At 42.5% G+C, this 16,322-nt stretch overlaps 1 protein-coding gene across 2 annotated transcripts; it reads right to left on the bottom strand.

Moving 5' to 3' along the window:
- Positions 1-9,494: 9,494 nt before the first annotated feature.
- On the bottom strand, positions 9,495-14,471 carry LOC140465859 (cytochrome c oxidase subunit NDUFA4-like). 2 transcript variants are annotated; one of them, XM_072561727.1, is made up of 4 exons: positions 14,424-14,471; positions 12,498-12,586; positions 10,964-11,024; positions 9,495-9,729 (listed from the first exon to the last, which is right to left on the bottom strand). In XM_072561727.1, exons 1-4 carry the CDS (start codon positions 14,454-14,456, stop codon positions 9,673-9,675), a joined length of 240 nt encoding a protein of 79 aa, XP_072417828.1. In that variant the 5' UTR covers positions 14,457-14,471; the 3' UTR covers positions 9,495-9,672. The 2 variants fall into 2 exon arrangements, with proteins under 2 accessions (XP_072417828.1, XP_072417827.1); XM_072561726.1 differs by having other exon boundaries at positions 14,294-14,424.
- Between the last annotated feature and the right edge of the window lie 1,851 nt (positions 14,472-16,322).

The raw sequence follows: 16,322 nt of genomic DNA, 5'->3' as shown, positions 1-16,322 counted from the left end.
GTGTTATAAAATTCCAGCATTTAGATTACACACAGGACCATCAGCTTTTGTTAAATGCAATTCTTAACAGGTCATTGAAAAGAATCAGCAGCAAATTTTCTCTCTTTATTTCTCCATTTTCTGCCCAAGTTGACCAATTGTAAACTCACAGCATCCTCCAAAAGGAAAGAACAGCACAAAACACATACAGCAACATTATCTTGAGTCAGTCAGAAAATGTGAGAGAATGACCAGGGAATGTGCTGATATATGAATGTTGCTTCATTTCATACCTTCGAGGAGAAAGTGAGGACTGCAGATGCTGGAGATCAGAGCTGAAAATGTGTTGCTGGAAAAGCGCAGCAGGTCAGGCAGCATCCAAGGAGCAGGAGAATCGACGTTTTGGGAAAAGCCCTGCCTGAAGAAGGGCTCATGCCCAAAATGTCGATTCTCCTGCTCCTTGGATGCTGCCTGACCTGCTGCGCTTTTCCAGCAACACATTTTCAGCTCATTTCATACCTTCCCAACTTCAATCCTTCAATTGCAACATTTGACATTTCTCTCTGCTAGCAATATTATCATGATCTTTACTGTGCCAAATACCCTCAACCTGCTCTTAACAGTTTTCTGACTTTTAATACCCAAACAGTGCATTATTTCATGGGTGGTTGAATTACCAAGACTACTTTGCTTCACATTTGTGTCGTGCTGGAAAAGCACAGCCGGTCAGGCAGCATCCAAGGAGCTGGAGAATGGCCGTTTCGGGCATAAGCCCTTCCTGCTTATGCCCAAAACATAGATTCTCCTGCTCCCTGGATGCTGCCTGACCTGCTGTGCTTTTCCAGCACCACACTCTCGACTCTGATCTCCAGCATCTGCAGTCCTCACTTTCTCCTACTTTGCTCCATTTCTCAACTTTACTCCTGAGTCAAATTGGGATGCAGGGTGGCTCAATGGTTAGCACTACTGCCTCACAGCTTCAGGGACCAGGGTTTGATTCCACCTCCAGGTGACTGTCTGTGAGGAGTTTACATATTCTGTCCATGTTTGCGCAGGTTTCCTCCCACAGTCCAAAGATGTAGAGGTTAGTTGGATTGGCTATGCTAAATTATCACATAATATGTAGGGAAAGGTGGATTAGCCATGGGAAATGCAAGGTTATAGGGATAGAGTCTGGGTGGGACGGTCTCCGGAGAATTGGTTTGGATTTTTTGGGCCAAATAGCCTGTACCAACAGTCAGGATTCTAAACCTCCAAGAGGTATTGACTGTTCCTGAAGTCAGGATTATCTTTTCTCAATAGATTAGCTGTGAAACACTGGCAACTATTAATAAATCGACAAAGTGAACAGATTTACCAATGCTCAATTGCACCGGGAGTTTACACTTGCAATTCCATCACAGCGATGCCTGGGGGAAAAGGCAGACACTTCAGTAGGTAAATATCAGGAAGCCAAATCACCACAGGCCATTGATTGCCTAGTGGCTTTTCACAGATCATCAGGCAACAGAAAAGTACAGGAAGGGATGAACAAAAGTAAAAACAAGCATAAGAAGAAGAAACAGAAAAGAGCCAGCAGATAAACTTGGTAATCCCATTGTTATGCATTGGAATCATATACTGTACAGACCAGACTGGCTGATGACAGTAGGATTCCTTTGCTAAAGTATTTTTAGGACAATCTGACAGTCTCATGATCTCTATTTTGTTCCTGGCAGTGGTTAAACATCACAGGACAGGCAAAATTAGAATAAAAATTCCTTTAAATATAAAATGTATAACATAATATCCCAATACTGCTCAGAGAATGGTATCGCCATTCAGCATTTTGCTAGTGCAGCATTTAAAAGTGATTTGCTTTCATTCCAAGGAGTACATTAAACTAAATTAAATACAAAGTGGCAGATATATAATTGCATACAAATAAAGCACAAAAAAGGCAATTAACTTTTGCTTATATTATAATTGCAGCAATCAGTGCAAAGAGGAAAAAATACAACATATGATCCCCGAAGGATGCCACATCTTGGCAGGTGGAATCATTTAAAATTTACCAGGGGATTTTGTTTACTTCATTTTTTCCAATTATCAACTTTAAATTCTTCTCTCTAATTCTAGACACTCCTGACAATTCCCATAGTTTTAGTTTTAAAAGGATTAAGCATTGAATCTTTGCTTGATTTGAAGATAATTTGATAGATTAATGGGATGACAAAAGTATAACATTGATTTGTAACTATTGCTGTGCAACTAAAACATTTGATTAAATACATTCTTAGGGCCTGGGAGTCTCTGGCAAGTTTGACTTTTAATTGCCAGTACCTGGATATTCTGAAGTATTTTTTGTTAGTAGTGTAGTTGGTTAGGCCACTTCAGACAATGGTTTGGTGTGGGCTGGAGTCAGATAGAAGGGGGGCACGGTGGTTAGCACTGCTGCCTCACAGTGCCGGAGACCCGGGTTCAATTCCCAGGCGACTGACTGTGTGGAGTTTGCTCGTTCTCCCCGTGTCTGCGTGGGTTTCCTCCCACAGTCCAAAGATGTGCAGGTCAGGTGAATTGGCCATGCTAAATTGCCCGTAGTGTTAGGTAAGGGGTAAATGTAGGGGTATGGGTGGGTTGCGCTTCGGCGTGGACTTGTTGGGCCGAAGGGCCTGTTTCCACACTGTAATCTAATTTAAAATCTAAACTAGGAATAGCAGATTTGATTTCCTGAAAAGACATTATGATTTTATTTGCTGTTAAATCTGAATTCAAATGCTTCAACTGACATGGTGGGACCTGATCTCATAACTTGAGATCTTTTAAGACAAAACTTTGTAGTTACAAATCAAAAAATAATTGCCATTAGGAAGTTTGATGCATGAAACAGCATGGGGTTTGGTTTCCCGTTATTTGCTCTGGATATAGTTTATCTGGGAGGAAGTGAGGACTGCAGATGCTGGAGATCAGAGTCGAGAATGTGGTGCTGGAAAAGCACAGCAGGTCAGGCAGCATCCAAGGAGCAGGAGATTCGACGTTTTGGGCATAAGAGCATTGACAGTTGATCCCAGCATTAGTTTCGTTTCCACTGGAGCCCAGTTACAGCACATATGTATTAGGAAGCTGAGTTAGACTACCAACTGACTCAACATTATTTCCTTATTAACATCACAAGAACGGTCATTGTCATTCTCCTTGTGTGGAAGCTTGCTGTGTAAAAATGGCTGCAACATTTCCTACAAGACAACATTGGCTCCACCACATCAACACTTAATTACATTGGGCCATCCTGGGCTCACAAATACACAATATGGATGCAAATTCATATAGAACCATAGAGTCATAGAGATATACAGCATGGAAACAGACCCTTCGGTCCATCTCGTCCATGCCGACCAGATATCCCAACCCAATCTAGTTCCACCTGCCAGTACCCAGCCCATATCTCTCCAAACCCTTCCTATTCATATACCCATCGAAATGCCTTTTAAATGTTGCAATTCTTCTCTCTTAAGATGAAGGGGCTTTGACACTAAGGCAGTAGGGTGAACAGTACATGCAGAACCACATTCTATGATAGGTAAAAACAATGACTGCAGATGCTGGAAACCAGAGTCTAGATTAGAGTGGTGCTGGAAAGGCACAGCAGGTCAGGCAACTTCCAAGGAGCACTAAGATCAACGTTTCGGGCAGAAGGAAGGTAACAAAGAGTACAATGGGTGAATGGGGGTGGGGATGGAGGTGATAGGTCGAAAGGAAGATAGACAGGTAGGACAGGTCATGAGGGTGTGCTGAGCTGGAAGGTTGGAGCTGGGGTGAGGTGGGGGAAGGGGAAATGAGGAAACTGGTGAAATCCACATTGATACCATAGGGTTGAAGTGTTCCGAGGTGGAAGATGAAGCGTTCTTCCTCCAGGCGTCGGGTAGTGAGGGAGCGGCAGTGGAGGAGGTCCAGGACCTCCATGCCCTTGGCAGAGTGGGAGGGGGAGTTGAAATGTTGGGCTACAAGGTGGTGGGGTTGATTGGTGTGGGTGTCCCACACCAAAACGCTCTGCTAGGAGGCGTCCAGTCTCCCCAGTGTAGAGGAGACCGTATTGGGAGCAATGGATACAATAAATGACATTGGTGGATGTGCAGGTGTAACTTTGATAGATGTGGAAGGCTCCTTTGGGGCCTTGGATGGAGGTGAGGGGGGAGGTGTGGGCGCAGGTTTTGCAATTCCTGCGGTGGCAGGGGAGAGTGCAAGGACGGGAGGGTGGGGGGCGTCACGGAGGGAGCAGTCTTTGCGGAAAGCGGAAATGGGTGAGGAGGAAATATATCCCTGGTGGTGGGGTCCGTTTGGAGGTGGCGGAAATGTCTTTGGATAATGTGGTTTATGCAAAGGTTGGTAGGATGGAAGGTGAGCATCAGGGGGTTCTGTCCTTGTTACGGTTGGAAGGGTGGGGTTTGAAGGCAGAGAGGCAGGATGTGGACAAGATGTGTTGGAGGGCATCTTCAACCACGTGAGAAGGAAAATTATGGTCTCTAAAGAAGGGGGCCATCTGGTGTGTTCTGTGGTGGAACTGGTCCTCCTAGGAGCAGATACGGAGAGGCGGAGGAATTGGGAATACGGGATGGCATTTTTGCAGGAGGTAAGGTGGGAAGAGGTGTAATCCAGGTAGTTGTGGGAGTCAGTGGGTTTGTAAAAAAATGTCAGTGTCAAGTCGGTCATCATTAATGGATATGGAGAGGTCCAGGGAGGGGAGGGGGGTGTCAGAGATGGTCCAGGTGAACTTAAGGTCGGGGTGGAATGTGTTGACGAATTGCTGAAAAATGTGTTGCTGGAAGAGCACAGCAAGTCAAGCAGCATCAAAGGAACAGGAGAATTGACATTTCAGGCATAAGCCCTTCTTCAGGAACGAGGAGGGTGTGCCAAGCAGGCTAAGATAAAAGGTAGGGAGGAGGGACTGGGGGGAGGGGCGTTGGGAATATGACAGGTGAAAGGAGGTTAAGGTAAGGGTGACAGGTCGGAGAGGGGGTGGGGGCAGAGAGGTCGGGAAGAAGATTGCAGGTCAAGAAGGCGATGCTGAGTCTGAGGGTTCGGACTGAGAAAATGTGGTGGGGGGCAGAAGAGGGGAAATGAGAAAGCTGGAGAAATCTGCATTCATCCCTTGTGATTGGAGGGTTCCTAGGCGGAGGATGAGGCGCTCTTCCTCCAGGCGTCGTGTTGCCATGGTCTGGCGATGGAGGAGGCCAAGGACCTGCATGTCCTTGGCGGAGTGGGAGGGAGAGTTTAAGTGTTCAGCCACGGGGCGGTTGGGTCGGTTGGTGTGGGTGTCCCAGAGGTGTTCTCTGAAACGTTCCGCAAGTAGGTGGCCTGTCTCCCCAATGTATAGGAGGCCACATTGGGTGCAGCGGATGCAGTAAATGATGTGTGTGGAGGTGTAGGTGAATTTCTGACGGCTATGGAAGAATCCCTTGGGGCCTTGGAGAGAAGTGAGGGGGAAGGTGTGGGCGCAAGTTTTGCATTTCTTGCGGTTGCAGAGGAAGGTGCCAGGAGTGGAGATTGGATTGGTGGGGGGTGTGGATCTGATGGGGGAGTGATCTTTCTGGAACGCTGATAGGGGTGGGGTCTGTTTGGAGGTGGCAGAAATGACGAAGGATGATACAATGTATCTGGAGGTTGGTGGGGTGGTGAGGACCAGTGGGGTTCTGTCCTGGTGGCGATTGGAGGGGCGGGGTTCAAGGGCAGAGGCACGGGAAGTGGAGGAGATGCGGTGGAGAGCATCGCCAACCACGTCTGAGGGGAAATTGTGGTCTTTGAAGGAGGCGGCCATCTGGGTTGTTCGGTATTGGAAAATTGATGAATTGCTCAACCTCCTCACGGGAGCATGAGGTGGCGCCAATGCAGTCATCAATGAGGCAGAGGAAGAGGTGGGGAGTGGTGCCGGTGTAACTACAGAAGATGGACTGTTCTACGTAACCAACAAAGAGACAGGCATAGCTGGGGCCCATACGGGTTCCCATGGCTACCCCTTTGGTCTGGAGGAAGTAGGAGGATTCGAAGGAGAAATTGTTAAGGGTGAGGACCAGTTCAGCCAAACGAATGAGTGTTTCGGTGGAAGGGTACTGTTGGGGGCATCGGGACCTCCATCCCCACTCCCATACACCTATTGTACTCTATGCTACTTTCTCCCCACCCCACCCTCCTCTCATTTACCTCTCTACTCTGCAGGCACCCTGCTTCTATTCCTGAAGGGCTCTTGCCCAAAACATCGATTTTACTGCTTCCTTGGATGCTGCCTGAACTGCTGTGCTTTTCCAGCACCACTCTAATCTAGACCCCACATTCTATGATAGTGCAGAGTATTCATACATATAGCTCTCATGTAGATACTACACAAGATTATGTTCCTATCCTAAATTAGTAGCAATTGTACAAATTGCATAAAAATGTTGTCTCCTGATCCAAAAGGCAAGCAACATTTTGTTCAGATTGCCAAAAGTTTCCATAGGCAAGTATTTCATTGATTGATTACAATGTTATTTATTCATAAAACAAAAAAAAAAGCAGTAGCTGGAAATCAAAAAACAAATTGCTGGGAAAAAAAAAATCAGCAGATCTGGCAAAAAAAAGGGGATATGAGATAGCTTTGGCAAACAGAGTTAAGGAGAATCCAAAGGGTTTTTACAAATACATTAAGGACAAAGTTGTGACTAGGGAGTGAATAGAGCCCCTCAAAGATGAGCAAGGCAGCTTTTGTGTGGAGCCACAGGAGATGGGGGAGGATACCAAATGAGAATTTGCATCAGTGCTTACTGTGGAGAAGGACATGGAAGATATAGAATGTGGGGAAATAGATGACGACATCTTGGAAAAAAAATGTCCATATTACAGAAGAGAAAGTGCTGGATGTCTTGAAATACGTAAAAGGAGATAAATCTCCAGAACCTGATCGGGTGTATCCTAGAACTCTGCGGGAAGCTAGGGAAGTGGTTGCTGGGCCTCTTGCTGAGATATTTGTATCATTGATAATCACGGGTGAGGTGCCAGAACACTAGAGGTTGGCTAAGGTGGTACCATTATTTACCAAAGGTGGTAAGGACAAGCCAAGGAACTATCGACCAGTGAGCCAGACGTCAGTGGTTAGCAAGTTGTTGGAAGGAATCCATAGGGGCAGGAATTACACTTATTTGGAAAGGCAAAGACTGATTAGGGATAGTCAACATGGCATTGTGTATGTGGAATCATGTCCCATGAACTTGAGTTTTTTGAAATAACGGAGGATTGATGAAGGCAGAGTGGTGGACATGACCTACATGGACTTCAGTAAGGCATTTGACAAGGTTCCCCATGGGAGGCTGATTAGCAAGGTTTGATCTTGCTGAATACAGGGAGAACTGCCATTTGTAATCAGAACTGGCACAAAGGTAGAAGACAGAAGGTAGTGGTGGAGGGCGGCTTTTCAGACCAGAGACCTGCGACCAATGGAGCGCTGTAAAGATCGGTGCTGGGTCCACTACTTTTCATTGTTTATATTAATGATTTGGATATGAACATAGGAGGTGTAGTAAGGAAGTTTGCAGATGACACCAAAATTGGAGGTGTAGTGGACAGTGAAGGTTACTTCAGATTACAACAGGATCTTGATCAGATGGGCCAACGGGCTGAGGAATGCAGCAGTCAGTAGTTTTTGCTCAAGAACATCATTTGCCTATGTAGCAATGACTTATCTATTCCCTCTTTGTTACACACCTCAATCCCATGGGAAAAAATGAGGCAGGACATCAAAAAGGTGAGGTGGCTAGTGTGGATGTAGATGTAGCACTAACTGAATGACAAAACAGAGCTTGAGAAACTGACAAGGAATCAACTACATCCCAAAGAGGTTGCATAGCCAACTTCCCCAAATTCACTTGATCCCATGGTTTCTGTTCCATTTTGAAATTAAGATTCCCCAATAAAAAAAACTCTACTGCTGTGCGCTATTGGATTTACCTGGATTGGAGTCACATCCAGTCTTTAGAAATAAAGATCACTATCAATTCAGATTTTGGAACTTGGAGATGTTTAATTAAATCTTTAGGACTATTGTCAGGAATGAGCAGACACAAAATTCCCTAGTATATAAAATAACAAAAGTAGCAAGGGTGAAAACAAACAAGTGGATCTACCATTATGTTTTAATCTCCAGTCAAGGTGAATGATTCGCATTGTATAGTGATTCAAAATGATTCAGATCTTTTAATCCAGTTTGTAAGAAAAAAGTGCTTACTGGCACCATCACATTAAAATTAAGTGTATGCACAAAATATGCAGAACTGGGCTAGGGTTGGGCAGGGAGATGGCAATAAAAGCTAAACCATCTCAGCACAAGCACATACTGGGCTATGCGGTAAGGGGTTAGTTCAAATATTGTTGTGATGGCCTATTTTCCAGTTAGTCTAGTCTATTGTATCATGAGGTTTCAAAAGGTGCAAGGACAATTGTCATTACTAGTTTAAAAAAAAAAGCAAACAGCATTAAACAGCAGCAATGGACTTTAGACACCACCATTCACTTGGGGCAACAATAGGATGAACAACATTTAGGCAAACTTTGCAGCCAGAAATGCCCCAAGATTGGATGGGGGCAGTTGGGTGTACCATTTACTGTTTTGGATGTCAAGCTGCAGTTGAGATATTTCAATGAATCGTTTTAAAAAAAACGAGGAAATTGAGAAACTTCACTACATTCAGAAAGGTTAGGGCTAACTAGGAGTCAGCCTAACTCATGCCTAAAACTCAAGACCGCAAAGACCATGTTGGGAATTGTACACATTTCAGTCTAAAAGGTACTTTTGCAAAGGTTTGGGACATAAAACTAGTATTTCTTTCTGCATTTTGGTAAAGCTTTAACAAGTCATGACCTTGCTATCTGAACTCTGGTATTCGTAAATAGGATTAAAGGATTTAATTTTTAAAAATCAAGTTTATTGTGAAGCCTAACCATAATGTGTTGAGTGTTCTTTATGAAACACTTGCCTTTGAGAAAGATCTCTAAAGGGCACTTTTAGAAGCACATAGAAGATTCAAAACCCAACAGATTTATAGCCACTGACCTTGGGCGAAGGATATCTGGTAAAGTTAGAAATTAAAACTAAAGTCTGTACAAGAAACACAGTATTTACTGCACTGAGCTACATGGCATTAAATTATTCTGCATCGAACCTAATTTGTACTAAAATCACAGGTTTAAAAAACTGCAGTTGTGAACTTATTCCACTAGGTCTCCTACTTGGATAACTGCGATTATGTTCTCAAAACTGCATGTCAGGGCTAGAGCAACATTTAAATCTAGTAAGGTAATAAAATCTCATTTACGAACAGGTTTCCAAAAAACACACAAAAGGTGAGTATCTAGCTTAGTGGTCAAGTAGCTCCATTTATCACTGACTAATACTAACATTAGTCACTTAAATAATCCAAGACAAAAACTAGAGTTTCTGCTGTTTCATACCTCCCAATGAGTGGCTAGTAATGAGATACCATTGACAAACAGCAACGAACAGAGTGAAATAGGTAGTGCACATGAGATTTATTCTCAGTTTCATATATACACACACAAATGAAATACAATCTGATTCCTGAATGGTGCACTAAAACAGTTACAGTAGCAATACTGGCCCCAAGGGCTCATATTTGATATTTTATAACCTAATAAAACCACCTGGACAAGATGGTCCACATTCAACCTTTAGAAATCTGGCCGATCCTTCTTCAGTTGATTGTAGTCCATGTTCACAGAAAAGAACTAAAAAGAGAAAAGAAAACCAAGGGAATTTTTAGATCATAAAGTTCCAGCTTAAGTGTAAACCTTTTCCAGCCAAATATTTGAGTTTCTACTACTGTTAGGACGGGTGCCCAAATTCACTGCTGAAACAACAAGCTAAGTTTAAGACTACATCACTAGATCCAGATTCTGAGCAGAAATAGATTTTCTTCAAACTTTGCACTTTCAAAATAGTTAAAATCTGTGGTGCAAGTTTTCCTATCTATATGCCAGTGAATACAAGACTGGTTAGCATAATTTCTTTTCAATTCAAACTAAAGTAGGTACCACATTGGCAGAAAATTACCTGCAATCTTTCTCAGTTGTGCACTCAGCAATTCTAGCACTTCAGGTATGTCTAACTAGCGATTTGTACATCTGAAACATGTTTAACCTCACTTTCTAGTCCTCTAGATACATAGAGAGTGATCTCACTAAAACACAAGATTGAGATGTCACAGGATAGATAAGTGGCCACTCCAAACTCTTCTACAAGAGTGATATCGTTCAAAAGTAAGATGTTTCAACTAAGAGCAACTAGGAAGAACATCTTCCTGTAGACAGTTACCCATCTTTGAAACTTACTATTCAGAACATAACTTTTTATTCAGAAAAAAACAACCAAGGGTTAAGACAGGCAAGTAGGTGAGGCCAAAGTCTACAACCATGTAGAATGGCAGACTCAAGAGATCAGTGGCCCATCCCTACCTCTTAGGTTGAAGATATTGTTAGTTATCCATCAATACAACTTAGACGGACCACAAAGACTTCAACACATTTTAAACTATTTGGAGTCCATTTATCTCGGAGGTCCAAACTGAATGATTTAACACTGATGCACATTTCAATCTATCATTTTGTCTATTCACTTCATCTTGTTAATACCCCTAATATCATCTACACTGACATTTGTAACTTAAGCCAAATGGTGGAACTGCACATTAATTACTGCCTCAAAGTTGCGCATATATGGCACAGAGAGGGGGCAGTAAAGCTCACTGCAGAACATTAAGGGTTTATGTAAACACACACAAGGTATTTCCCACAAAAATTATTTCTATGTTGCTGTAGTCCAGCTTTATACAAAGGCAGTAAGCTTGGTTTCAGCTCACTGGCAGAATTTTTTCATGACTTATAATGTATGCACAATGTGATCAGGATGAAAGACTAACAAGTGAAGCAGTCTTCCAATGAAAGTCAGTTCTTAGCTTATTACCTTGTACTGTTCATTGGGTGCTATTTTATTCCACGGTTCAGGGTTATTCTTGCGATCCCAGCTGAATGGGCAAAGGGAAAAAACAAACAATAACAAAAACATGCCACATGAATGGATGGTTCAAGAAATAAAGTTTTACTTCAACAAATTACTGATTAAAATGTAAACATTCAATTCTTCAATAGATCTGCTGAAAAACAAACATTTACTGAGAAACCATTAAAATCAAAAGTTATTAAAAGCTTACAAATACTGCAAATAAGTATTCAGAAGTGTACAGAAAAAGTGTATTAACACCATCACAAAACTGAAAAGCCACAAATTATTTTTCAAACATATTGGCAGAAGTTAATTTTCACTGTTGCTGTTATCCCACTTTGGATTCTAAAATCAGGAGTTCAGTGATTCTCACTTACAATCTTATCAATATGAACTAAAATTACACAGACAAATGATATAGATGTAGCATCTTTAAAGAATTCTTCACAGGAAGAATAGTAAAAAGCTATTTAAGGAGATATTACATCAGGTGACTACGTGAAATTTTTGACAAACTTTTTTTAAAAAGGAAATTAATTTGTGGGAGATGGAGATCACTGACTGGCCAGCATTTATTGCACATCCCTAGGTACCCTTGAGAAAGGGTTGGTAAGCTGCCTTCTTGAATCACTGCAATCCACTTGCTGTCACTAAGGAGACAAGAAATCCCAAATCTCAGGTCACAAGTAACTGAAGGTGCATAAACCAAAAGATGGAGCAATTAAAACCAGAGTTGCTGACAATGCCAGTATTAGAGCACCATGCATCAGTGAGTCAGACAGAAGACAGATACATAGGATAAGGCCTTGGAGAAATTTTAAAGCTTCAAAAATCAAGACTTTGCTTGGTCTGACGCCAACATAGGTAGTGAGCATAGGGTAAAAATGAACAAGACTTACAAATGTACACACATGCAAAGGCTTGGATGACAAAAAGTGGGAGAACTGCCAGAAATGCATTGTTACCTCTAACCTGGACTAGAACTGCAAATGAGGGTTTCAGCAGATAAGCTGAAGCAGAAGCAAAGTTAAGCAGTTGGAAATAGGTGGCATTGGTGGCTGTGCAAATAAATAATCAGATGCCCATCAGAGTGTCAAATAAGACACCAAGTTGCAAACAAGCTTGTTTAATCTAAAATTTGTCAGGGAATCTAGAATTCACTGCTGCTATGGTGTATCTGATTTTAATTGTTCTATGATTGTTGCTTACACTGCTACCTAGGCCCCAAGCTCTAGAGTTCACTACCTACACATTCTCACCTTTTCCCTTCCTGGAGGTAGATCCCCAATTCATGACATACAACTTAAGTCACAAAATCTTAGTTACCACAGCATTAGGTTACCACAGTTACCTACAGTTTAGTTAAGTCCTATCATGTTACATCTGTGACTAAATTAGTCATGTGACAGTGAAAGTATAGCTAACAAATAAACACATTAAGTGTACTTATTTCAATGTACAAGCTGTACTATGTTACAACACAATTACCACCCACCTAACATCAGGGTTACGAAGAGCAAGCCGCAGGAGATACATGCTTGCTCCCAAACTTCCAACTCCAATGAAGGTAAACAATGGAATTAGCTACAAAGAAAAAAAAAGTGAATTATACACAGCAATACATTAACAGAACCATGAAACAGTTAGGAAAACAAATAAGCTGCTCAAACTCACTATAAAGCTAGTCAGGAATACCTGCAGAAGTTCAGTAAGAGACATTTCTATATATGGGAGTAGCTTGCATGCAACAACATGATTGCTGCATTCTTTCACTCAATTCAGCAAAAGTAAACATTTAACTCAATTTTAACTAAACAATGCTCAAGTATTTACACTTCCAATCTAGTGGAATAATAACCTCCAGTAGTCATCACAAGGTCACTGAAGGCAAACTCAATGTTTTCTTGCTTTAGTACCTTTAAAAAAGAAAAAGGCTTAGTAACCCGATGCAAGGTATGCCAAAAAATGCTCTTTTACTCATGAGTTTTCTATATTTTGATATTTCCAAAAAAATTGCTGCAATTTATTCAACTCCTCAGCAGACAACAATTTGGACTAAAATTAACTTGCTCCATACAACTAAAGAAAGAAGAAATGTTAATATTCCATATAAAGACTCAAAACATCAATAGGCAAATGCATGGCAAACTACAAGGACATGAAGAAATCCTGTTTCCTTCAAGGTCAACCTGTCATCACCATATTTGCTACACATTCACAAAGTGCAGAAGCAAACAGAGTATGCAAAATCTGTGGGATGGTCTTCTCCCCACTCCACTTGCAAATGGAAGTCAATTAAATCTAACAGGGTACCTTTGTTCAAGTTATAGTTTACCCATGTGCACTCAAATCTGTATACATTTCCACAACTGATCAAGGGCCACAAGAAATCTTAACTTTATGATTTAAAGTATTTTTATTGCTTTGGTCTACATTTGTTTCAGATGTTTTGTAAAAATACAGCTCAACAGATTCCAGGTGACTGAGCAAACCAATAATATAGAAGTCAACATATTTGAGGGGTCAGAGTTCAGTTATGGTAAACATTGCCAAACTAATATCAGCAATCTCAAGGCCAATAAATATTTGAACTTCAACTCAATTACTTATACTACTGATTAATGCTAAATAAAATGAAAATTGCACTAATAGCATTTAGAACTCATGCCAAGTGACAGAAAACAGGCAATCATGAACAGGATGCAGCAGCACGCACCAAATGCTGGTTCTGCAGGACTATGAAACTGCAGAATAGTTCCAAAGTTACAAATAAATGGGTTGCGTTGTGGGTACAAAAAGCCCTTAGCCTTCACAAGTTTTTAACTGCTAAACTTCTAATTTCCTTGGTGAGCTAAGCAAAAACAAACACAACCCGAGAAGTTTTTTTAAAAAACAGCCCTTTCAGATATAAAGCCACGTACAAAAGCAAAGTGTAAAACTCAGTGGCAAAAATATGAAATCTCTGCAGACTCCTATTAGGCGACTATCAAAACCTGGCAATACAGTTTGAGTTGATGAAAACGCGCCTATTTAATGGTCAAATTGTCACTAAAACGGAGTTAAATCAGGGCGGACAAGTTAAACTTAAGACACACTTATTATTGATATGATTATTAAAACAAAATTTAAAAAATGCACGAGAAACTGCAGCTAGGAAGGCAGGCGACTGCGGCCTAAGGGATATAGAAGCCGCCCCCTGCACATGGCCCGGTCGAATGCGGAGATGGAAGGTCGGGCGGGAGGAGACCGCGATTCTCGGCTGCATCCCCCACCCGCACGCCTTGTACTCACACTCGGGTGGCTTTTGGCCTGTTTGATCATTAATCCCAGCATAATGACAGCAGACGTGTTCCCTCCCTATCTCACTGCACCGCACCCACCCTCCAACTGAAGCGCTCCTGCCGCGTCCGCTCAAAGTCACCTCAGGGGCCTTCGCTTCGGGCAGGCCACGCATGCTCCTGAATACAGGGATGGGGAACCGTCACACGACCCTGCAACACTCACATTTCTTCAAACTACTTAAAACATCCTGACGCTGTCAAGAGTAATAATACAATTCGACTTTGGCCTTAAGCGTTTGCGGACAGAACATCCGGCGTTCGGTCCCGGCACCTAAATCCTGAGAAAGCCCCCTGCCTTCCCCCCAAAACAGAAGCTGTCATGTGAGCTGAGTGTTTGGAACATGTGAATGCCTACAATGTCCCAGTGTAGCATTGAGAGTATGGGGACATTGGATTCCACACCTAAAATTTACAGTTGGCCATTTAGCTATTACAGAAGGATGACAATAAAGAAAACTACACCATGTTCTTCGCAGCCTGCAACACATTATCAATGAGGATGAGCACCTCGCCAAGACCTTACCCACACCTCCACTTCTCACCTTTAAAGAACCGCCAAACCTCAAACAGACCATTGTTCACAGCAAATTGCCTGGTTTTCAGGACAATACCATACAACCTTGTCACGGTAGATGCTGCAAGATGTGTCCGAATGTCGACATGGATACCACCATTACGCGTGGGGACACCTCCCACCGTGTACGTGGCAGGTACTCATGCGACTCCGCCAACGTTGTCTATCTTATATGCTGCAGGCAAGGATGCCCTGAGGCATGATACATTGGCGAGACCGAGCAGAGGCTACAGCAACTGATGACAGACACCGTACAAACAATCAACAGACAGGAGTGTTCCCTAAAATAGGAGAACACATTTGACCTTGGACCTTTGGGTGACCTTCCTCCAAGGCAGACTTCGGGACAGGCAACAACAAAATGTGGCCAAGCAGAGGCTGATAGCCAAGCTCGGTACACCTGGGGACGACCTCAGCTGGGACCTTAGGTTCATGTCACACTACAGGTGACCCCATTGCACTGTGCACACACACAGACACTCCTACACATACACACTCCTACAGACACACACTTTCCTACAGACCCATACACTCATACAAATCCCCTCTCATAAGCTCACACATACATTCCCACACTCACACATGCACCCTCCCACAGACTTATACCCCTTTACACTCTCACACACACATACACACACTCTCTCACAGACATTCATAACCACCCCTCCCACCACTCCCCCTGGCCCCCACACACACCCACATGCACAGATACACATATGACTTTGTGAGGTGAATTAGTACTTGCAGAATTACATTTTACTTTCTTCAAAATTGCATGAATCCATGTAAGATTTTGTAAATCCGTTTTTTAGATTAGAATCAGTCTGAACATTGTGGCACAGACAGCCTAACACATGACAGTTCACACCTTCAATGCATTAACTGGGCCGACATGACACCAATTGTTAAAGTTCACTTGAGTATGTAACTTTTAAGAAAGTTTTGCAATTTACATATGAAAGAACTGAAACCAACGTGGTCATTTTAAAAGATCAGAGACTTAACTTTGGGTGGCACGGTGGCACAGTGGTTAGCACTGCTGCCTCACAGCACCAGAGACCTGGGTTCAATTTCTGCCTCAGGCAACTGACTGTGTGGAGTTTGCATGTTCTCCCCGTGTCTGCGTGGGTTTCCTCCGGGTGCTCCAGTTTCCTCCCACAGTCCAAAGATGTGCAGATTAGGTGAATTGGCCATGCTAAATTGCCCGTAGTGTTAGGTAAGGGGTAAATGTATGGGTGGATTGCGCTTCAGTGGGTCGGTGTGGACTTGTTGGGCCGAAGGGCCTGTTTCCACACTGTAATGTAATCTAATCTAAAAAAAAACAATCTAGGTCTTTTTCAGTATATAATTTCAGTTACATCACACTGTAAACCTTTGCTATAAATTCTGTGTCTTACAATCTTAT

Source organism: Chiloscyllium punctatum, chromosome 42 (assembly GCF_047496795.1).
Source record: "Chiloscyllium punctatum isolate Juve2018m chromosome 42, sChiPun1.3, whole genome shotgun sequence".
Taxonomy (NCBI): domain Eukaryota; kingdom Metazoa; phylum Chordata; class Chondrichthyes; order Orectolobiformes; family Hemiscylliidae; genus Chiloscyllium; species Chiloscyllium punctatum.
Note: the sequence above shows the minus strand (reverse complement) of the source record. Positions and strands in the feature narration are given on the sequence as shown.